This window comes from Pediculus humanus, genomic scaffold, assembly GCF_000006295.1.
Source record: "Pediculus humanus corporis 1103172107612 genomic scaffold, whole genome shotgun sequence".
Lineage (NCBI taxonomy): Eukaryota > Metazoa > Arthropoda > Insecta > Psocodea > Pediculidae > Pediculus > Pediculus humanus.
The window spans coordinates 84,374-108,951 of NW_002987226.1; the positions used below are offsets into that span (position 1 = coordinate 84,374).

At 32.6% G+C, this 24,578-nt stretch overlaps 5 protein-coding genes across 5 annotated transcripts; 2 read left to right on the forward strand and 3 right to left on the reverse strand.

Annotated features, from left to right (window-relative positions):
• Nucleotides 1-5,160: 5,160 nt before the first annotated feature.
• On the reverse strand, nucleotides 5,161-7,771 carry Phum_PHUM240800 (monomeric sarcosine oxidase, putative; the record flags this gene model as incomplete). Its single annotated transcript, XM_002426149.1, has 2 exons — nucleotides 5,161-5,314; nucleotides 6,210-7,771. 2 exons carry the CDS (start codon nucleotides 7,769-7,771, stop codon nucleotides 5,161-5,163), a joined length of 1,716 nt encoding a protein of 571 aa, XP_002426194.1.
• A 487-nt stretch (nucleotides 7,772-8,258) lies between these two features.
• Phum_PHUM240810 (ubiquitin-conjugating enzyme E2 L3, putative) lies at nucleotides 8,259-9,516 on the forward strand (the record flags this gene model as incomplete). The annotated part of the gene is made up of 4 exons (XM_002426150.1): nucleotides 8,259-8,285; nucleotides 8,511-8,606; nucleotides 8,932-9,118; nucleotides 9,356-9,516. 4 exons carry the CDS (start codon nucleotides 8,259-8,261, stop codon nucleotides 9,514-9,516), a joined length of 471 nt encoding a protein of 156 aa, XP_002426195.1.
• Nucleotides 9,517-10,234: 718 nt separating this feature from the next.
• Phum_PHUM240820 (ubiquitin-conjugating enzyme E2 L3, putative) lies at nucleotides 10,235-11,041 on the forward strand (the record flags this gene model as incomplete). Its single annotated transcript, XM_002426151.1, has 4 exons — nucleotides 10,235-10,261; nucleotides 10,391-10,486; nucleotides 10,575-10,761; nucleotides 10,881-11,041. The coding sequence occupies 4 exons, from the start codon at nucleotides 10,235-10,237 to the stop codon at nucleotides 11,039-11,041; spliced, it is 471 nt and encodes a 156-aa protein (XP_002426196.1).
• A 509-nt stretch (nucleotides 11,042-11,550) lies between these two features.
• On the reverse strand, nucleotides 11,551-11,829 carry Phum_PHUM240830 (translocase of outer membrane subunit tom7, putative; the record flags this gene model as incomplete). Its single annotated transcript, XM_002426152.1, has 2 exons — nucleotides 11,551-11,615; nucleotides 11,730-11,829. The coding sequence occupies 2 exons, from the start codon at nucleotides 11,827-11,829 to the stop codon at nucleotides 11,551-11,553; spliced, it is 165 nt and encodes a 54-aa protein (XP_002426197.1).
• Nucleotides 11,830-14,208: 2,379 nt separating this feature from the next.
• Phum_PHUM240840 (Oxysterol-binding protein, putative) lies at nucleotides 14,209-24,348 on the reverse strand (the record flags this gene model as incomplete). Its single annotated transcript, XM_002426153.1, has 12 exons — nucleotides 14,209-14,674; nucleotides 14,769-14,929; nucleotides 15,025-15,194; nucleotides 15,278-15,425; nucleotides 15,497-15,664; nucleotides 15,744-15,953; nucleotides 16,640-16,729; nucleotides 17,001-17,218; nucleotides 17,359-17,527; nucleotides 20,478-20,728; nucleotides 21,004-21,209; nucleotides 24,221-24,348. The coding sequence occupies 12 exons, from the start codon at nucleotides 24,346-24,348 to the stop codon at nucleotides 14,209-14,211; spliced, it is 2,385 nt and encodes a 794-aa protein (XP_002426198.1).
• Nucleotides 24,349-24,578: the final 230 nt, after the last annotated feature.

Below are 24,578 nucleotides of genomic sequence, written 5' to 3' on the forward strand. Positions count from 1 at the left end.
GGGGGAGCTTCGTCTCTTTTTCCCCCCTTGAAAGCGGCAGGGATGCACAGAGGATTAATGTACTCTGGGCGGGCCGGGCGGGTCGTTCGGTTCGGAAACTCGCGTCTTCTGCGACAGAGGCGCGAACGAACGTGGCAGGTCGCGACCGTCTCTATAAAGGTAATTTCGAAAGAAGAGGAACTATTCTTCTTCGGACGTAAGGTAAAGTGAAGGTGAGGACACGGCGGCGGCGAGCGCAAACCCGTCGTCGTCGGGCGGACACACTCACACACACACTTCTTTTCAAACTTTTCTTCTCGAGGGTCGGAGACCCCGGTCGATTTTTCTTTTGTCTACCTTTTTAATTCCCACTACCTTTAGGGGAGATTCGATTAAAAGTAACTCTTCACTTTTAATCTTTTACCCTTTTCAGGCGAAGAGGTAAGTCTAAATCCCCAGCCCCGATCGCATCCTCAGGAAACAGGCGCGTTTCCCATCCAATCCCTTCAAAGCGAGGGACCGGAGGACTGTCCCGAAAGGGAGGGCCGAACGTCCTGGGAGATGCGTTCTCATCTTCGAGGTGAAGTCGAACGAAATTAGGGCAGATCTCCCCACAAGCGATCATGTGGAACGGTTAACGTTCTGACCTACCGGAGAGGGGAGACTCAAATGTAGGTTCCACTCCCACGAGCGTCTCCCCCCCTTTCCATACAGGTCACGCTATAGCGACATGACCCGGAGTTTTAGTGGGTAGGGGTCACCGGCTAGGCTTTCTTTCGATCCCAACCGAGCCCCACACTCCCTCTGTAAAAGGAGAGGTAGTGCGTAACCGCATTTCTCCTGGGTCAAAAAAAAAAAAAATGGGGGTTGCGGCAACTTCGCCTGAAAAGAGTCGACTTTCGTGTAGAAGACCTCAGTGCGAATCAGGCTCATCGTTTCCGCGATTTTAAAGGCGGGCGACTTTAGCGGGAAATTCCGTTAAAGTGCGCTGTTTACTCGGTAGAGGCGCAAAGCGTGTGGCATTTCTCTCCGTTCCGGCTGCGGTAGCTTCCACTTTGCTGAAGGCTGGTAAGATCGCTGTAGGGTGGATCATCGCTAAGATCGTCCTTCCTTTTCATAGGAGGGCTGTCAGCGTTAAATATTGTGATCCGGGGCATTTCAACTCATTGTGCCCCGTGCACCCGGGAAAGTTGGGTGAGACACACGAGCGGTGTTTCAGGTGTGGAGAAAAGGAACACCGGGCACGAGAGTGCTAGAATGCTGTCTGTTGTGCGCCTTGCGCAGCGGCTGGTCGGGCGACTAATCATTGCCTTGGGAGGCCGTGCTGCGGAGCGCCGCTCAGGAAGGAGAGAATTCACGATTTGAGCCTGACGGAACACACGGAGGGTATAGCAAGGCGGTTTCTTCTTTGCCCGAGCCGAGAACTAACGGCCTATTTCATAGCTCGAGATAGGACGGTGCGAGCTCGGCCTCCAAGAAGCGCACGACTCCAGGCCCGAACGGCGTGCATTATCGGATCCTCGGTAAGTCTGCGGAGGTGATGTGCGCGCGTCTTTCAATGCTCTACGCCACCTGTTACGCAGGGGCGTCGTTTTCGAAGCAGTGGAAGTTGGCGAACCTCGTGCTGCTCGAAAAACCGGGAAGAGACCCGTCGACGCCGGTCGCGTATCGGCCAATTTGCTTTCTCGACGTGGAAGGTAAGTTGTTCGAGCGCGTCATGGCGTCGCTGATAATCTGTCACATGGGAGTGAACGGAGGGAGGAACGACCTCTCTCCGAATCAGTACGGCTTCCGGGCGGGCCTGTCCGCGATTGACGCGCTCGTTCGAGTCCCAAACGAAATAAAGGAAACTCTGCGCCGGGGCGGAGTCGCAATCGCGATTTCCATCCACGTTAAAAACGCGTTCAATTCCGTTCCGTGGTCCGAGATAAGGGACGGACTGACTTCAAAGTCCGTTCCCGACTATCTCGTGGCGCTTATAGGGTCTTTCCTCTCGGAGAGGAAGGTACCTATACGAGAAACCGGGCGGAATGACGGAAACGGCGGACGTTTTCTGCGGCGTGCCCCAGGGGTCGGTCTTCGGACCGCTCCTCTGGATATCGCTTACGACTGCGTCCTTACCCGGACCGTTCTTCCCGAAGGTACCCTGCTCCTCGCGACTGGTCGTGGGTGGGCGGAGGTACGCAAACGCGTAGAATCGGAACTTTTCGCAACAGTGGAGGTCAACCGCGGCATCGGACTGCGGGTGTCTCTGCCGAAAACGGAAGCGTGCGAATTCCACCGTCCGAGGAATCAGCTTCCGAACGAACTGACACTGTCTGGGGGAGTCAGGATCGGAGTGAGGAGGACGCTAAAATACTTGGGGGTCACCTTCGACTCGGATCTCACTTTCGGGCAACACCTCGTGCTCCTCGGACCGAAGATCCGAGCGCATCGTTAGAGCGCCTGATGCCGAACCTGCGGGGTCCGCGGGCAAGGTTCAAACGACAGTCGTCCACTCGGCCCTGTACGGAGTTCCGATCTGGGTCGAGTCGGTTACGGCATCAATCCAACTCCAAAGAGCGTCTCTGAACAAGGTGGCGACGGCGTACAGGGGCGTCGCGGCGGATGAGACTTGCTTTCTGTCTGATCTTGTCGCGACGGAGAGACTTGTTCTCTATCGCGAACGGGGTCGCGGCGGGCCGAAGAGGGCTCGGCTTTGCTGGGAACCTCGCGCTCGAACGGTCGGCGCGCGGCAGGTACGATTCGGCGACGGAAGAAAACGATACGGCGGCAAAATTGTCGTCGCCCTTGGCCCCCGAGTGGGGGACTGGGGGGAGCGGGGTACACGGAGTCTTGACCTATTTTTTCGCTCCTTCTAGGTCCTCACGGGTGTTCGACTCGTTCATGGCGCCCATCGGCAGAGAGGAGACGAAGAAGTGTTGGTTCTGCGGTGCGGCCGAGGACGACGTTGAGCACCCCATCGCGGAATGTCCCACATGGGATGAACACAGGCAGCGGCTCGTCGGAGTCATTGGACCCGACCTGTCGATCCGCGGCTTTGTGGACGCGTTGCTTCGCGGCCCCTGGGAATGTTCCGCGATTTTGCGATTTTCGAAACCGGTCCTGCGTGCGAAAGAGGACCGCGAGCGCGAACACGAAAAGTTTGGAGTTCGTCGTCGTATGCTTCGCGCAAGTAGAGTTAGAGTTAGGGGTAAGAGAAAGAAAGATCTGATGAGTAGGGTGAGGAAGAAGAAGAGGAGGAGGAAGAAGGAACAGTGCCTGACCTTCGTCATCGGCCAAGGGCGAGAAAACGTCGTCGTCAAAAGGAGGAGGAAGACAAGGAAGACGACGTCGAGCTTCCCGTCCCCCATTTCCCCCCTGCGAAGGACCGGAGGGCACTCCCGAAAGGGACTGCCGAACGTCCTGGGAGATACGTCCTCATCTTCAAGGTGACGACGAAACGGAGATTAGGGCGGATCTCCCCGAAAGAGAATCGTGTGGAACGGTTAACGTTCTGGCTTACCGGAGAGGGGAGACTGAAATGTAGGTTCTACTCACACGAGCGTCTCCCCCCCTCTTCATATAAACCACGCTATTGCAACATGCCCAGGAGTTTAGGCTTTTCTTCAAATTCATACCGAGTCCCACACTCCCTCTTCAGAGGGGTAAGTGCCTAACTGCATTTCTCCTGGGTCAAAAAAAAAAAAAAAAAGATGGCGCCAGTTATACAAATTAATCTCAACTATTGTAGAGGGGCGTAAGGTCTCCTCTTGCAAGTGATGGAGAATGGGGGCTTTGATATCGCAATGATTTCGGGTCAGACTCTGAGAGCCAGGGTGCTGTTCAGGGGGGATGGCTTCGTTATGGCGAGTTGGAGACGCGTTGCTGATGTCGGTGTACGCGTCACCCACACGCCCGATAACGGATTTTGAAGCCCTCTTGCGGGACATGTCGCGTGAAGTCGGCTTGCTCAGGAAGAATGAGCGACCCGTTATCATCTGCGGAGATTTTAACGCTAAGCACGCCTCGTGGTCGGGACCTGAAGGCATACACCGAAAGGAGCCGAAGTACTGATGGACAAACGAAATAGTGGAGGAGTGGGGGTAGGCGAATTTCGCTCGCCGCCAGTTTGCAAACCGGAAGAGGTATCTCCTCCATTGTGGTGAAGACTTGGTGATTATGTCAGACTCGATTTTGCTCTCATATAAGGCGGAGCGGCGGGTTGCGCGGCCCGGGTGCGCCGAGCAATATGGAGCTCTAAAAACAATTGTTGAAAGGGGCTCTTGAGGGAGGTGGACTAGGATCCGTGAGGTCTTCCATTCCGCCTGGTAATGATTAAACAACGGGGTTCGTCGAGGCCACTGACGACTAGTAAGCACGGGAAGTTCCTCGATAATGTTATCGCTGAGCTTTTCCCACATGTCGAGCAGTCTGTGTTGCTGACGACTGACTCGGGTGGAAGGGAAGACTCCGAGGAGGTTTCGGTGAGTGAAATCCTAGACCTCCTGGATCCGGCTGTGAAGAAGCGGACGGCTCCGGGCCCGAGCAGGATGCATTACGTGATCCTTGGCAAGTCTGCCAGAGTTATGGGCGCGTGCCTCGCTCGTGGAACGCGCTTCCGCGGAATCTGACTTTAAGGCTGGAGGAAAGCGAGATAAGGGTGGGAGGAGTCTTGAAATACCGAGGGGTGACGTTAGACTCGGGACTCTCTTTCGCGCAACACCTGGCCGCTCTCGACTCTAAACTCCGGGCGACCAGCGCGTCCTTTGGAAGACTAATGCCCAATCTCCTGGGCCCAGGATAGTTACTAGGAAGCTCTATGTAACGGTGGTCTACTCCATAGCCTGTACGGGGCTCCGATGTGGGCCGAAGCCGTTTCCGGGTCTATACCCCTCAGGCGGAGAGCAATTCAGCTCCAACGGGCCTCTCTGAATAGGATGGTAATGGCCTATACGGACGTTGCCGCGGATGCTGCTTGCGTTCTGTCGAGGACCCCTCCCCTAGATTTTCTTGCGTTGGAAAGACTGATTCTCTACGGTGAGGGACGCATTTCGTTAAGTTGTACGGGAAAAAGTCTTCCAGACTTGGCGGATGTGGCTCGAAGAAGGCCGGAAACTTTACGGGGGAAAATCGTCTGCTTGCTGGGTTCGCGGTTACCTGATTGGGTAGGGCGTGAGCATGAAGCGTTGTCCTTTCGGCTCACGCAAATATTAACGGAACACGGTGTCTTTGGCTCGTACCTTGCGCGCATTGACAAAGAACAAACAGCGGAGTGTTGATTCTGCGGTGTGCTTGAGGACGATGTCGGTAACACACTTTCGGAATGCCCGATGTGGGCCGATGAAAGGCGACGCTGCGTTCAAGTTATTGGGGGGATCTCACCATCAGGGGACTGGTGGAGAGTCTCCTTTGCGGTCCCAGGGAGTGGTCCGGGATTTTGCGGTTGCGGAAACGGTTATCGGAGGAAGGAGAACCGTGAACGTGAGCGTGAGATACTCGGGATCCGCCACCTACAATCGGGTAAGCGGCGACAAATGAAATGCGAATAAATGAATGAATGAATTAGTGATGAATGAATGAACGAGTGAATTTTTTTTTTTTTTTGTACATCATTAAATATCATTATATGCAAACAATGTAAAGAGTGAAGCCGGACCGAAAGAAATATTCGGAAAGGTTTCACTCTAAAATGGCTATTGTATTAATGTACTTTTATGTATGTATTTGTGTATTGTATTGATGGGGGTATCCCAATTGGGTGGAGCAGATTTGCTCCCACCATCGCGAGTGTGGATCTGATCATTCTGGCTTTGCGGGGGGGTTGACGCTAAAATGCGGGTCTTACTCCTGCGACCGCTCCTCCTCCCCGGGAAAAAAAGCGCAGTGAAGCACATCCAGGAGTTTTCGTTGGGTAGTGGCTTCGACTGAGTCCCACACTCTCCCTGCCATCGGGTGGGGAAATTAATACGAAATGCATTTCTCCTGGGTTAAAAAAAAAAAAAAAAGAAAACGTTTTAAATTTCTTTTCTAATCAAAAATTGCATTTTTTTTTTTTTTTTTTCAAATTTTTGGATTCCTACTAAAAAAAAAATTTATTTCATTTTATATACATAATAAATATATCAATAAAATATATTATTTAAACATAAAAAATTTATAATTAAATTTCACCCAGAGCTGCTTGCTTTTCAAAATCACTGAGTAAATTTTGCTTCTTTTTCGAAGCTTCCAAATGAAGTTTTCTGTACAGATTTTCCGGATGAAAATTAGACAAATCGATTGTCTTGTAATGAGAATAAAAAATTAATTCCATAATAGCCCGTCCGATGGCTGGTCCATACAGTAACCCTTGATTTGTAAATCCTAAAGCAAAATATAACCTTGAATCTAAAGGATGAGGTCCGATCATTCCCAGTTGATTTGCACTGTTTGTGTCATATGAATCTATCCACCCATGCCTTAGCTCTAAATCTTTAAATCCATCTATTCTATTTGTCAAAAAAGGTTTTATTTTGTTCTCGAAAACTGCATATAGACCACTTTCTTCATTACTTTTATTTTCAATGGATGAAACACCAGCCACATATAGACCATTCAATCCTTCTCTTCTAAAATAAACTCCTTCAGGATCAAAAATAATAGGGCAGTCAAGTCCTGGTCCATTCGGGTTGTAAAAACAATATTCATAACGTTTTCTCTCTTCCAAAGGATACCTTATTTTTAGGTGCATAAATTCTAATTCATTTAAAACATCTATCAAATTTTTAGATCCAGTCCCATTAGCTAAAACACAAATTCCATATTGTATTGAATTATAACTGTTATCTGGTAATTTACATATAACTCTGTCAAGGATCTCATATTTTTTTCCAAAGTCGCATACTTCAGCTGTAACAAATTTTACACCCAAGTTTATCAATTTACACTTCATTCCTTTTAAAACTAACCAAGGATCAAACAATCCCTCGTAAATATTTTTCGAAATCCCAAATAAAATATTTTCTGTATTTAACCAAGGAAACTTTTGTTTCATTATGTTTGCACTCAAAAAATTTGATTCAATATTATGCATTTTTAATGTGTCACAAGTTTGAAGTATTTTTTTAGAATTTTCATTATTAGCTAAAAGAAGAGATCCGATTGGTTCGAAAGGAATTTTAAAACCTTCATGACTAGGCATAATGGTATGCCTTTCGAAAGAAGTCAAAAATTCCACACAATATTTAGACATAAGCAATTCTTCTTCTTCTTCAAATTGGCACTGACTTAAAGTTCCAACACCTAAATTAGCAGCATTCAAAGGAGCTTCCTCATTTTTATCAACAACAACAATGTCAATATTATTCGGAAATTCTTGTTTTAATGCATAAGCAATTGACAGTCCAATTATTCCACCCCCAACCACGACAATATCAGTTTCCCTAGGAAAATAATCATCTTCCAATTCACCTAATTTGATACCTGATAATTTGTTTACAGCTCTCTTATATTCTAATTTAAAGCTGTTGGCAAATATTTGAGTTATTTTTTCAGCTGGACTATTATAAGGATACAAATGATCTCCTGTTTTTAATCTATGTAGAATATTGTCAATTTCCTCAGGTGAATACTCTTTTAAGCTAGTATTTGATTTTTTAAGGTTCTCTTCTTTAATTATTTCCTTTTCTTTTGAGGTATCACCATCTTTCCCATCATTAATTTTACATTGTGATGAAGATGCACTAATAATAATATTTCTTCTGCAATTTTCAAAAAGTTTATTACATCTCAAATTTTTGTAAAGATGATAGCCCACTGTTTGCAAATGCATCATTACTGTAATATTTTATTCTTTATTTCCTAAGATACATTATATTTTATTTTATTTTTTTAATTTCAAATTTTTGAACTTGTATTACTATTTAAATAAAATATATATTTTTCATAATAATTATTAACGAACGAATAGTATATAAACAAGCAGTTATTAATTAGTAACTAAATTTTAATGATTTATTTTCATTTTTTATATTCGTCACGAAAGAATTAATACTTAAAAATAAGTTAATAACTATTTAAATAAAACTGTTATAAATAATATACTGCAAATTTCTTTTAAACAATTAAAAACATTTTTAAAGTTTACGACTGAAATTAAAAAATCGCAGATTAATATTTAAAGTTCTTGTGTAAAACCTATTGAACAGCAGAAGACATATATTTTTTTATAATATTCTACATCCACGTTTGGCCTTTATTTAGTTAATTTTTTTTTCACTAGTACTTTTTTCACCCCGCCGTAATAGTCTAATGTCAAAATGGCGGCTACAAGGAGGTTGCAAAAGGTAATTTTTAAAGTTTTACTTATTCTATACAGTCTTTATATAAGATTTTAAAAAAAAAAATACATTTTTTAAAATTTTTTAAAACGGCTTTTTTTTTTCTAAATTTAAAAATTATATATTTTTACGTTGTTTTTTTTTACATAATATTGTGTGCACATCCATAAAAGGTGCATGAATCAGAAAAATAAGAGCATTATATTAAAAATTATTTGATAATCATTATAGGAACTTGGTGATATTCGTATGTCTGGCTTAAAAGCATTTAGGGATATTCAAGTGGATGAAAGCAATATGCTTACATGGCAGGGACTCATTGTGCCGGTAATTATTTAATATAAAAATTTAAAAAAATTTTCTTTAAAAAGTCAAAATTCCTATTCTATTTAAATATCTAGTACATATTGACATATTTAAACATTTAAAATATACATATTCTCTTTAAATTTAATAAACAAGGTTAATTTACCTAAGTCACTAAAAATTAACAAATATATATACAATTTTGCTAATATTTTTTTTTTTTTTTGCTGAAAAATACTTCTTTGTTTTTATTGACTACTAAGCATTAAAGTTTCAAAAGAAAAACTATTAAAGTATTAAATCATTCCCTATAATTTTCTTAATTTTTTTTTTTTTTTTTTTGTAGGATAATCCTCCTTACAATAAAGGTGCCTTTAGAATAGAAATAAATTTTCCAGCTGAATATCCATTTAAACCACCAAAAATTAATTTTAAAACAAAAATATATCATCCAAATATCGATGAAAAAGGTCAAGTTTGCCTCCCTATAATATTAGCAGAAAATTGGAAACCAGCTACAAAAACAGATCAAGGTAACTAACTGAATATATATTTATTTATTTTTATCTTTTGTGAGTAAATTTTTTAACAATCAAAAAGTGAAATGCATTAAATGCAGTTTTATTTGTAATCATGTTATTTTAAGTAGTGATATTCATATATATAAATGTAAAGATAACATTAAGTTATTTATATACATAACTAATATTAAATGTTTTTTTTGTTCCTTCGACTAAACATAATTTTAAAAATATTTTTTTTTATTTCAGTTATTCAAGCTTTAGTAGCTTTAGTAAATGACCCAGAGCCAGAACATCCACTTCGTACAGAATTAGCAGAAGAATTTTTAAAAGACAGAAAAAAATTTATAAAAAATGCAGAAGAATTTACTAAAAAGCATAGTGAAAAACGGCCATCATTCTCTGATTAATCTTTCGCTCACCCTTCAGAATTTTTTCATATCTCTATTTCACATGTTCAGTCATATACTCATTTATCTATATTACCATTTCAATATTATCATTTATAATTTTTTTGTTTTTTTTTAGTTGAAAAATGTTTTGCATCAGGCAGTAATTTCAAAGTGCCACCATTTAAAGAACTATAGTATTATTTCAAAATTTATTTAAATATAAATGATTTATAAAAAAAATATATATGTGTATTTATTTAAATTAACGTATTCCTTGTACCTTAGTTAAACCTTAATTTTTTTAAGAGTTATCATTTAAAGTAAGTGCAATTACAAATTATTTTTTTAAAAAAATTGTTTAAAATGCAGGCGGTAAATACGTAGCAAAGGTAAAAAATTATTTAGTAATTAAAATTATAATTAAAGTCCCTAGTGAAGTAATCAAGGTCATATGGAATTTTTTATATTTTAAAAAAACCAAGAATTCTATATGAAAAAAAGTAAATGATTTTGTAATATTTCATAATTCAATTTTATGTAATAATACTTGATATTAATTTGTTTCACGCGAAGAAAAAAAGAGGAAATTAAAAATTAACACAAAAATTTATTTAACAGAAATCATTTAAAATTTTAAATAAAAATAATTAAAATTTATATTTTTTTAAAATCTCCATACATTTTACATAAGAATGTAGGTCTATTAGTTTTTCTCACGCTTGTAACGAATGTAAAAATGGCGGCTACCAGAAGGCTACAAAAAGTAATGACAGTTAAATAATATTGACATTTTTTTTTTTTTTTTTTTTTTAAATTTATACTCGTACAAAAAAAATTATTTTTATTTTAAATCGGTAAAAAAAAAAAAAAAAAAAAAATTTATTTATTATAGGAACTGGGAGATATACGGTCATCAGGAATCAAAGCCTTCAGGGATATTCAAGTCGATGAAACTAATATGCTTACTTGGCAGGGGCTAATTGTGCCCGTAAGAATTTCCCTTATTTTAACATACGCTTTAAATTGTTTGCAATGACATTTAAACAAAAATATCAAAAGTTTCCAAAAAATTTTAGGATAATCCTCCTTACAATAAAGGTGCCTTTAGAATTGAAATAAATTTTCCTGCTGAATATCCATTTAAACCCCCAAAAATTAATTTCAAAACAAAAATATATCATCCAAATATCGATGAAAAAGGACAAGTATGTTTACCAATTATTTTTGCTGAAAATTGGAAGCCAGCTACTAAAACTGATCAAGGTATAAAGATTTATTTAAAATGATATGTTTCAATATACCCCTGAGTAATTTTTCTATTTACAATAAGCATTTATAATTAAATCAGTATTTACAACAGTTTTTTTCGCTAAATTTTTCAGTTATTCAAGCATTAGTCGCATTGGTTAATGACCCAGAACCAGAACATCCACTTCGAACTGAATTAGCTGAAGAATTTTTAAAAGATAAAAAAAAATTCATTAAAAATGCTGAAGAATTTACTAAAAAGCATAGTGAAAAACGGCCATCATTTTCAGATTAATAATATTTATTAAAAATCACCATGAAATTCACTTAATCACAGGTAAATTATTTCTTATTATTTAATTTAAATGTTTAAACACTTTTCAACGATTTCTAATTTCTTCCGAAAAACCTAAACTTGTGTAAATTATTGTAATTTTATTTATATTGTATATAATCATTTTAAATTTTATTTGAAAAAAATTTTTATTGTAATTTATTATTATAAAGAAAATATTATATTTTTGTACAAACTTTTTTATTATATATTATTAATTTATAATTGTTTTTTTTATGTAATATTTATTGTAAAAAAAAAATTTACAAATACAATTTGCATTCTCTAACTGCCTCAAATTTATTTACTAAATATAAAAAGTTATAAAGGAAAAATGAAGAGTCGATTAAATTTTAACAATTTTATATTTCCATTTCAAGAAACCAAACAAATATATTTAAAAAAAAAAAAAAAGATAAATACACTAATTTAAGAATTTTATTTTATTTTTTTTTTTTGAATTTACTAACTCATTGCCACAAGAGATTTAGTAATGTTAAAGGCGGCATTCCAGGTCCAGCTCCCTGAGAAAATCCTAAAAATTTAAATAAAAAAAAAAACTCATGTAATTCACCTTCATTAAAGAAATATCAATTTAAAATTATAATACGACTAATACAAAAATAATAAACTTTATTTAAAAGTTAACCTAAATATAATATTGTCGGCATAAATGCAATGTGAAAGACTCCTTTAATCACACCTAAAACCATAGCAATTCTTCCTTTTAAACCAACGTCCAACCCCATTTTTTAATACTATTCAACACAAAATCGTTTAAATATGATAAATAATATATATATTTTTTTGTTGTTGTAAATATCAGATTCTTATTTCACTGTCTTTTATTATTCCAGGCGGAATCAATTTTATTTACGATTATTATTCAAATAATAGGTATAGCGGAGGCTTTGCAATGGGAGGAAACAAAACGATTTGCAAAATTACGACAAAACGAATTTCCTTTTACCCGCAATAAATAAATTTCCTCATTGTTTTCCTTCATTTAATTGCCGAATCATTAACGGTTAGAAAATGATGAAATTAATTAATAAAGTTTCAAATACTTTAACAAAAAAATTACGTCTAACTATAATAATACATAAATAAATTTCATATTTTTAAATTAATCGATTTGACTCTAATTATCATTTCATTTTCAAAGAATAATAATAATAACGAAAGTAACGAAAATTTTAATATAAAAACAATTGATTAATTAATTATTTATTTATTTACTTATTTATTTTTTACATGAAATACCTCAATATATTAAAATCCATTAATTTATTTATACAAAAAAACCCCCAACAACAATTTCTGTAAAGCACATAACGAAAAAAAAAAAAAAAAATTCACAACTTTCCTCATCATTTTCTTTTCCTATGTGTGTGTGTGTTTTCATCATCATCATCATCATCATTATTATTATTATTTTATTTAAAAGAAAAAAATTATATTTAATTTTACCGACAAAATTTTTTAATTAATCAGACTTTTTATTATATATGACGTAACACTATTTATTTATAGACTTAATACTTTGATTGAAAATTTTTTTAAATTAATTAATTAATTAAACAAGGAAGAACATTTTTTTGTTTACCGCCAAAAATAATGATAATAATAATAATAATAATAATAATAATAATAAAATTTTTAAATGTATTCCTTCATAAAAATTACTTATTTTTTTATTTTTTAAATATTATATAAATAATATTTTAAGGAAGCTCTTATAAATTTTATTTTTTTAAATTTCCAAAATTAATAATAATAATAATAATAATGATTAAAATAAATAAATAAAAAAAATAATAAACATTATTAATCTTTATAAAAAAAAAATTTCTTTTAAACATATATATATATATATATTATTATGAAAAAGTCAAAAAAAAAAAAATACTGTAAGTGACCGAATTAATAATAATAATAATAAAATACTTTAAAAAAAAAAAAAATTTTTTTTATCATTTTGCCGGTTACCTCAACGTACTACCTCATTAATAAATAAATAATAATAATAATAATAAACAAATTCATTTAATGTCTTTCAACGGGGAAACCAAAAAAAAATAAAAAATAAATAATAATAATAATAATAATAAAATGTATGTATATATAATATTAAGAAAAACATCATCATCATCATTATTTGACATTTTATATATTTATTAATGGAGTCTGAATACTTTTTAATCACAATTTTTTTTTTTTAAATAAAAATAATTTTATTTATTTATTTATTTATTATTATTATTATTTATGCCACAATATGAGATTATTAAACCTACTTATCAAAAAAAAACGTTCGAAAAAAAAAAAAATTTGATTTATTTATTATTATATCACATTAATATTATTCGTTATCGACTCTTTTCTTATCCCCGCCCCCTTCCCTCCCCCTTATCCCTTACTCCTCCTCCTCCTCTTTCTATATTTTACTGTACAAATTTCTTTTTTTTTTTTAACTTTTTTATTAATTAACTTTTCATTATTATTATTATTTTTTAAAAGAATAAACTGTAAATAAAAAAAAAAAAAAAAATTGCACGCAATGTATAAATACATACATACATATATGTACATATATATGTAAGTGTAATAATCAAAAATTAAATGAGGTAAGTCAAACTGAAAGAGTACTACTATTATTATCATTTTTTTTTTTTTTTTTTATACTCGACTTGTAATTTACAAGTGTCTGAAATTAAAAAAAAAAAAAGAAAGAAAAAATAGTAATAATAATAATAATAATAACAATGATCGGGATAATGTAATAGTAATAATAATAATAATAATAATATTTCGCGTAGTTCACCAAACAATAGCGTCGTAATAAAAAAAAAAAAAAAAAAGTTATGATTAGGCCGCCGAAAAAAAAAAAAAAAAAAAAAAAAAGGCACCCAAAAAATTCTTTCAGCTTTCTTCCAGCTCGATATAAATAAATTTTTTTTTTTTTTTTTTTTTTTTTTTTTTTGTAAAGAATGGCCAGCATTCCCCTCATAAATCGAATGCACTAAAACTGAAAAACCCAACTTTCATCATCATCATCATCATCATCATCATCATTATGGTGGTGATTTGGTATAAACCTAAACCGTTAGTATTGATAAGAGGAAAAATCAAAAGATATTCGGACACATCGACCAATCGTTTTTCGCTTTCGCTTCCCAATATTTTCCCGTGTACACGTGTGCCAATGATCCCGTTATCGGATCTTCTTCTTTTCTAAACCAAAGGGGTTGATAAACGGGATAAGGTTGACCTAAAAAACGAAAGGGTCGAGTAAGTATATCGGAAAACTCACCGATTCCGTTCAAATCAATCAATTTTTTTTTTTTTTTTTTCTTTCTTTCTTTCCACTCACCTTTGTTCGCAGCTTCTTCGGCTTCTTCTTCTCTCTTCCTCCTCGTTTCCCTTTGTTTTTCTTCTAATCTTACTTTTTGAGCGTTTGCTCCATCCCAGTCTCCCTTTTCCATTAATCTCTGATCGGGACGTAATCTTGAATCCGTCGGTGCGACTCCCGGTTCGGGTTCGTTCAACTGACAAGCAAACTCTGTGAAATTGTAATACTTTTCCGAATCGGGACTGAAATAAAATCAACGTTAAACTTTTTTTCCTCCCTCCCCCCTCCCCCCCACGGGGGGGGTCGAAAAGACAAACAAACAAGTGTAATAATTACGGTGGCATTTTTCTTTCCCACGCCAATATGTAGGGTCCTGTTTTAACAACGGCACAATTGTTACTCGCTGATATGACGGGTGCTATTTCAATTTTATTATCCCATTCGCCGTTTACTACCCATTTCATGTTTCCTTTTTTATCCATGACACACCCATTTACCTTTCATTTCATAGAAAGAGAAAACAAAATTTATAAAACATGGCGACGCACGATATCCCCCGGCCTCCCCCCCAACAATTAAACACAAAACTCACTTTTCTTTGAGTATCTTTACTAAAGTAACTATACGGTAAGTATTTCAAATGGCATTTATCACCAGTCGTGTGATTTATTATATCCGCGTCTCCGTGTTGATCTACCCATAGTTTACCAACAATGAAATTATGTACGGTCGTCGTAACCTTTTTCCAAGTATAATGATTTTCTACAAAAAAAACAAAATGTCGATAAAAAAAAAACTTTTCACGTACAAATTATATTCCAAAAAAGAAAAAACGGAAAACTCACTCGAGTTGGTAAAAGTTAAGTGGGCGGTACCTAATGGAATAACTTGTAAGTACTTTCCACGAAATTTGGAAGCCATTGTAAATTCTTGCCAACATCTCCATAATTTACCCTCGCAATATTGTGCCAACATGGGTGGATGATGTGATACCTTTGCAAACAATCAATCAATCAATCAGTCAATCAATCGACGTCGTTTTTTTGTTTTTTTTTTTTTGTTACCTGTTCCGATATGGCTTTCCATCCCAAATCGTCAGTTCTATCGCATTCGTAAGTTTCACCCAAAAGAGGATTGAAAGGTTTCCCCGTTCTATTAGCCGTGTTGGCATAACTAGATACCGTGAAAGCTGCTATGTACGCTAATTGCTCCCAATCGTTGCATGTCGCAGCCTGTAGGTATAAAACAACAACATCAAAAGTAACAATTCAACCCCTTTTCAAAAAAAGGCAAAACGCAAAAACGCAATACCTTATCTAGTACGTATGCATATTCGTAATCTTCCGTCAACCTTTGCAACATTGATAAAGGTTCGGAAAAATTAACGGGCATGGGTATTTTACTAAGTTCTTTCCCTATGCAATTTTTCATTATCGACCATAAATTCAATGGATAATTTGGCTTGTCCGGTACTCTGGTTCTTCTTTTCTTACTCGAAGTGGTCGGAGGAGCGATCGCTCCCTTCGACGTCTTGAAAAAAAAAAAAAAAAAAAAAAAAAAAATAGAAAAAATGGAAAAATTTTTTTCTCAGTGACGTCACAACACCAATCGCGTAAAAAAAAAAAAAAAAATTTAATATTATTTACAAAAGAGCCCAAAACATTTAAAAATTTTTCTTTTTTCTTTTCGTAAAAACTTACTCCGGAAGAACTCGGCTGGCCCGGAGGACCGATGACGGTCATTGTTTTCGTCGTCGTCGTTCCCTCACCGTCGGAACTCGAACCGGAAGCACCCCCCTAAAAATCACAAGCAGACGAAAAAAAAAACAAATCAATAAATCAATAAATAAATAAATAAATAAAATTAATGAAATCGCGATTCCCTTACTTGATTCATTATTGAAAAAAAATTTAACAAAGTCGTACAAATTTTTCTTATCATACGATTCGTAATGAGTTTTTTTTTTTTTTATATATAAAAATATTATTATTATTATTATTATTATTATTATAAATATTTATTAGTTTTTATTCTAGAATGACCTTGATGAAAAATTTTCATATTTAATTATGAAAAAAAAAAAAAAAAAAAAAAAAAAATTACGTAAATTCTTTTTCTGTTAAACGAGATGAACATCTTTTTTCAAACACGTTTACAACACGGTTTATTATTGTTGTTATTATTATTATTATCGATAGAGACCGAACAACAATTTTTTCATTTAATTCCAATGAATGAATCAAATATTTGAACCTGGGTACCTTTTCATCGGCCATATTGAGTACGCTAATAAAGAACTCGTTTCATCTCGTCTTACGTAAATTAATTTAAAACGGTTTTTTTTTTTTTTTTTTTCTTTTTAAAACAATCCCTTTCCCTTTTGAAAATATTTACAAAAAATTTGGAACCATTTTTAAAAAGGATTTCCAAGCAGACGACGCGATTTAATTTAAATTTAATACTTTGCTTTTTTTTTTTTTTTTTTTTTTTTTTTGTTGTTGTCGCGCGCAAGAAAATCGAGAACGGGGGGAAAGAGACAAAAAAAAAAAAAATTTCACGAAATCGCACACTTTTCCTTTTCGATTCACGAATAATTGATTTCGATAATAATAATAATAATAGTAGTTGTAGTTGTAGTACCTGAGAATCCTGACTAATTCCAGAAGACGTCCTTCTATGACCGATTGGAATTTTCAATATGAAATCATTTTTTTCACCATCTTCGTCGCCCTCGCAATTGGCATCGTAAAATTCATTCCCATCATCTTCGTCCGAAGGGGAAGCCGCTAAAAAACCAATTTTTTTTTTTTTTTTTTTTTACATTCGATAAACAAAGAAATTTCCATTTTCCCCCCCCCCCCCCCCCCCCCCTAATAAAGAAAAAAGTTTTTTTTTTTTTTTTTTTTTTTTTACTCACCATCTTTACTTTGCCTCGGCAAGCGATGATCCTTCGCAGCTTGTTCTAAATTAGAATGTTGTCTCGCCAATTGCTCAACCATTTCTTCTAGTCTTTGTCTTTGATCTCTTTCATGTTGCAACATTTTTTGCCATTTTTTACCTTGGCTTTGAGCTAAATCTAAATATTCGGAACAGGCCTAAACGAAAGAAAAAAAAAAAAAAATTCCGGTTCACTCGTCGTGTAATCAGTCCATTGCAAAAATAAATAAAAAACTAAACAACAACAACCACAACAACAACAACAACAACAAACAACAACAACAAAAGCAAGAGAGAGAGAGAGAAAAAAGAATTTGATCGTTGCCCAAAATCATTAAAAAAATATTTAAAATTAGATTTGACACGTTACAAACAATTTTTTTTTTTTTTTTCTGTTGATACGGTTCGAATTCAAATTTGCAACAACAATTTTTTTTTTTTTTTTTCAATCTCTAAAAATTTCCAAATGATCATCATCATCATCATCATCATCATGAAACCCTCATTAGCGTACTCGCATAAACGTTCGTTTTTCTCCTTATCAGACGGGGGGGCGGGGACGTGGGCCATAAAGGTATTATATCGGTCTGAAATTCTATTTTTGTTCATTTAAAAAAAAACGATTGACCTTCGTTAAATTTTAAAAATTATTTTGAAGCCGTGAATTTGAATTTTCTTTTTTTTTTTTTTTTATTGATCAATAAAATTTAATTAACGTCGTCAAGTAAATTCGACATTGAAAATAATTTTTTTCTCTTAATAAATAAATAAATAAATAAATAATTTTTTTTTAAAGGCAATTTTCTTATGCATTTTACTATCAATGGCGTCTTGATTGTATGGCAGGCAACAAACAACCTTGAAACCTTGTTATCATCTATCGCTAATTATATTTACTACCGGTTTCTTTTTATTTTTTTTTTTTTTTAATTTGTTAACAAAAGATTTTTTTTTTTTTTTTTACAGACTTTTAAAGCAAATTATTTTCTTTTCTTTTCTCGTTTTTCTTTTTATTTAAATTGATGGGTCTACGCGTCAATTAAAGATATAGAAAATGTCGAGTGATAAAAAAAAAAAAAAAATCCACGTGATGACGATAGCACGGATACAAATTATTAATCCGCCATTTTTTTTTTTTAACAATAAAATGTAAAAATAAAAAAAAATTCGTCACTACGTAATTTTGTTAATAATTAATAACAATTATGATAAAAAGGAAAAATGGAAAAAAAGGAGGAAAGAAAAAGGAAAAAAAAATTAATTAATTAAAATAAGTTGCGGTTGGGAATAGTGACGTGAACCGAACTTTGGAGACAATAATTAAAATTTCTTATTTTTTCCTACAAAATTTACCAAAATGGTTATTGAATACCTTACGTAAATAATAATAATAATAATAATAATAATAATAATAATAATAATAATAATAATAATAATAACCACGGTGTAAAACAAACGAGGGACAAATCGAATCGACCTCGAATAAAGGGATTCTTTTCGAAAGAAAACGACGACGACGACGAATATAAAATTTTAATATATTCGAGCAAGAGAGAGAGAGAGAGAGAGAGAGAGAGAGAGAGAGAGAGAGAAACAAACGAATAAAGTAAATATAACCTAAATAAATTAAAAATTGGGTCAAACGAATCCAAAAAAAAATCATTCGGTATTAAAGCATCGCATTTTTTTAAAAAAATATAAAACAAAAGAAAGAAAAAGAAAAGGCAAAAAAAATTTTCGCAAAGGAATTTCACCTTATATATATATATACACACACTTTAAACTAAACAAATTAATGATAATAATAATAATAATTGTAAAAAACAAATTTCTCAACTTTTTAAAACAATCAAAAACTTGTGACAAAACGCAACAACAACAACAAAAAACAAACAAAGAATTTTTTTTGGTTTGAAAAAATTAAAATTAATAAAAACTTTTAACACACACACACACTCGATGAATGCGAACTAAAAAAACAAAACAAACACACACGCAAAACTAGGCAACAAACACGAAAACTATATTGATTTACGAAACTAGAAACAAAGAGAGAGAGAGAAAGAGTTAGTGAGTGAGTGAGAGGGAAAGAGGAAAAAAACATAACAAATCAACAACAACAACAACAAACATACGAGAGTGAGAGAGAGAGAGAGAGCTTGTAAAACAAAACCGAACGATATGACATTTAACATTCAACTGATTCTCATGCGTGAAGAAAAATTTTTTTTTTTTCTATTCAAGAAAGAAACATTAAAAGCTTAAACGACCGACCGACCGACTGAATGACTGAATGAATGACTGACTGACTGACTGACTGACTGACTGACTAACCACCTACTCAAACAAATTTATAATGACCGAGATAAACGACAACAATAAAAAAAAATCGTTTTTTTTCTTTTTCTTTTACCCAAATTAACTTTGGTAAGACCTTTAAAAATCTTTTGAAAAATTAAAAAAAAAATTAAAAACGAAAATAATAATAATAATAATAATAATAATAATAAATTATTCAGGTTAATTTTCTTCTAATTAACGCGTTAATCTCGTTTGATTTTTAATTTTCCGGAAAAACAAAAACCAAAAAAATTAAAAATTAAATTAAAATTTTCATTTTTCTTTCTCTATAATTAATATTAAAATTCCTACCATTATTATTATCATTATTATTATTTTTAAAAGTTTTTGAAAAATATGGTCGTGACCCCCCAACATATGTTTAATTAAAAATTAAATTAAATTGAAACCATTTTATAGAATAATAAAAACATATTCACATGACACAATCGTCTTCCTTATTCCCCCCACTCTTCACCACCCACCACCACCACCACCATCACATACCAGCATTTACAATTATTATTATTATTATTATTATCTCCCCCTTATGAAAAAAAGCGATAATAATAATAATAATAATGACAATAAATAATTTCTTTTTAAAAATTCAAACTCTTTTAACGACACATGAGAAAAAATCCCGGAAAATTCACAATCGTCATCGTCATTCATAAAAGTAGTAATTATTATTATTATTATTATTTGCCCCCGCCCCCCAAAAGGTTTGAAAATTATTTTAAAAAAAAAAAAAAAAAAAAAACTTACGTGTAGCGTAGCATTGGAAGTTATTCTAAATAATGTGGCTCGCTCGTTGACGGCTTTTATTTTCACCGACATGTCTTGGGCCGTATTCAATGATTCCAATTCCGAAAGGGATCTTTGTAATGCGGTTCCATGTTTTTCAATTAATTCGCTGCAAACTTGTAAATTTTTTAATTTTGCGGATAATGTATTTATTGCTTCCATTAATTGGGCTTTGTGATTAGCCGACGACTTCTCGTATTCCTCTTCTTCTTCTTCCGCTAAATTAAAACGTTTTCATCATTAATTATTATTATTATTACCGATAAGGATTTTCTTTTTTTTTTATTCGTGGCATTGCCAAACGCGAAACTTCGCGACCGTTGATATCGATACTGCGGGATTTTTAATTAACATTACTCGTCATGCCAAAAGATATTTATTGCTTTTTTTTTTTAATTCGGTACCTATGGGAGACGGAGGAGGAGGGGGTGGGGTGGGGTGAGGAGTGAAACGAATAAAAAAAAAAAAAAAAAAAAAACCTCCTTACCCGTTTCCATTGACCGAATCGCTCTTGATTTGGCCAATTCTAATGCGGTAACCCATTTTTGACGTTCGACTTCGTTAGCTGCTTTTATGTGGAAGGTACGAGTCGCACCGTTATTTATGACAAAACTACAAGAATCTTCCGTGTGTATTATGGCACTGTGAAGTGAAACTGTCCCCCTACAGGTATGATCCATTTCTGCTTGGTTTCTATAAGTTGAAAAAAAAAAAAAAAAAAAAAAAAAAAAAAAAATTTTTTTTGTATAAACGATCGTATAAATAATTCAAAGAAAGCAATTTAAAAAAAAAAAAAATTCACATACAATCAAATAATAATGATAGTAATAATAATAATAATAAAAATTCAAATGTTTTCCCAAAAAAAAAAAAAAAAAAAAAAAAAAAAACAAACTCAAAAATTCGTTTTTATTTTTTCTACTTCAGTCCTCATTATATTTTTACATGAAACGAATTTTTTTTATTGAATAAAAATAAATAAATAAATAAAATATTATTTGATTAAAGGAAAAAAAATATAAAAATATTTGCTCTAATGTAAGCCTGAATGAAAAAAAAATTATTTTTCTTATTTGAATGAAGAAAAATGGGGGGGGGGGGCGAGGGGGGCCGGGAAAATGACCAAAAAATTCAATGCATGAAACTTGTGCTAAGTTACGTCACACAATTCAAATGAAGCTTTTTGAAGCTTTTTAATATTTAATAACAAAATAAATAATAGATAAGTGATAAAGCGATAAATACGTATAAAAAAAAAAATTAAAGAGTAAAATGAGCGGCGAAAAAATAATTAGATAAATCATTCAATTAGTTAATAAAATAATTATTATTATTATTTTTACGTGGTTTACTTTTTCGTCTCCTTTTTTTTTAAAATGGTGACAAGAAAAAAATTTTATTTAAGAAAACTAAGAAAGAAAGTATTAAAAAAATTTTAGTCACACAATTAAAAAAAAAAAAAAGTATTTAGTGTACACATTTTATTTACCCCAGCATTATTTTGACAAAATAATTTTAAAAAGTTTCCTTTTACAAAAATCATCGTCAAAGGAAAAAAAAATTCATATAAGTAAAACACAATGAAATGTTTTTTTCCCTGGTTTTTTATTCTGAAGGAGAATACCAGAAAGATACATAAAAAATTTTTTTTTTGAATGATAATCTAATCTATTACAATTGTAATTCATCTTAATTTATATCATAGATAATATTCAATTTACCTAACACACAACTAAATAATAATGATAATAATAATAATAATGATAATAAAATCATTTTTATAATGAAAAAAACTTTCTTACTTAGCTAAACAATTTAATTACATAATTGTAGAATAAAATTAAAATACCAAAAAAAATTTGTAAATTAAAATTAGTTTTTTTCCTTTTAATTCAAAACGGGGGAAAAAATTTAAAATAAAAATAAAAAAATAAAAAAAACACTTTTTGCAACACAAAAAAAAAAAGCATTTGAAAAAATTAATAAATATAAGTATTTGAGTATTTCAAGCTGTGAAAGTCTCCAATGAGTAGTCAAAAAAAAAAAAAAAATATATCAAACGCAATGATGAAGCTTTCTATGTATTTCTGTTTTGTTTTGTTTTGAAAGATGAAAATTTTGTTATTTTGATACTCGTAAATATCCCAAAAAAAAAAAAAAAAAGAAAATTTTTTTTTTTGTTTTCCTTTGTGCAAACGTAACCAACACCAATCATTCAATAATTGATGTTAAACTTCCAACATACCTTTTGTGCTTTCTTCTTAGAGACAGTCTAAAGCCTTTTGCATGCTTTTTTTCAACCCTAAAATAAATCTTTATTTTTAATTAGTTGCTTTTTATTTTTATTTTATTTTATTTTTTATTTTTTCATTAGCTTAATAATAATAGTTTTTTTTTTTATAATTTTAATGAATAAGTAATTTTAAAATTATAAGAAACTCAGACAATAATTAAAATTTTTTTTCTAAATAGTTTCTTACAATATTATAATTATAAAAAATATCTTATCTTATGTAATTAAAATAAAACCTCGATAAGCAAACGCAAACAACCATCGACTACGATTAAATTAAAAATTTGCAATTTCACATTTCCCCAAATGATTAATAATAATGATTTTTATTTATAATGGTGATAATTATAAAAAAAAAACAAAACACAAATGAAAAATATTCAAATTGAAAAACAAATATATGTATATGTACACTCCTTCAGGATGATTTCGATACAAAATTTTTTTTTTTCGGCACAATGCACATTAATCGAAAATTTTAAAGCACAATGCACAATGAATTTTATAATTTTCGATAACACTTAAAATATATATACATTAAATGAAAAAACATTCATCATGTGACAACCAACATAAAAAAATCCACACTTATAACAAATACATAATAATGATTTTGCCTTTATAACAAGTATATAAAATGTGCAACTTAAAAGTAAACCCTATAAAAATAAAGTATTTAATTTTATTATTATTTAAATGTAAAATATGAATGAGATACTTTCAAGTGTCTCAGACATATGTTTAACTTAATTTTGTATAACAAAAAAAATTCTAAAAATGATTTGATACTTATAAAAAAGAATTTATCGGTGACATTTTTTAATTTTATGTATAACTTTGGCAACGGTTTTTATTAAGAAACATATTGATGTACAGTGAAATATGTTTAACCTATAAAAAATGATATTATGAATGTAGGTTATTTATATAACTATAAGACAGAAAAGTTTTACAATAATTTATGCAAAATAACATTTTATTATTGAAAAAAAAAAAAAAAATTACATTATTCGTTTTCAAAAACAAATACTTATAACCAGTTTGTTTTCAATATTGTGTACGACACAAATAAAGTACAGTTTCAAATCTAATAAATTACTGTACAAACAAATTTGTTTATATGAAAACAATTAAACAATCAAATAAGCTTCAAAAGCATTTGAATTTTTAAGTAATAAAAAGCTAAAACTTCGCACTAGATAACATTGCAAAACGCATTTAAGAGTACAAACGGTTCAAGGTGACAAATTGAACATTTGAATTTTATTCAATAATAATAACTTAAAAAACTTTTTCAATTAAAAATTAAAAAAACTGTAATTTAAAATCTTTAAAAATTATTTTGAATAAAAAATATATATTTTCAAGCCACAAGCAGTTTATATGGCAACTTTTAGTAAATTTTACTGACCTGTAGTATGACAGCAATCCATTCGAAAGAACAAACCATCGTTTTTGATATCCTTTTAAATAATTAGTCCATTTAAACAACCAACCGTTCATCTCCACCTCGGTAACATTTGCATTATTTTCACTCATACTCTAAACTAGATAATTTAGCCAAAATACATATAAATTTGTTTTCCTTTCAACACGTAACATACGCCATCTTGAATTGTTGATGATAGAGTGAGTTAACAAAAAAAAAAACTTTTAAATTTATTCAATAAATTTTCCTAAAATTTAACGCATTTTTAATTCATAATAAAAATATATATATTTTTTAAATATTAGTTTTATTAAAAACTTTTTGTAATTTTACAAAATAA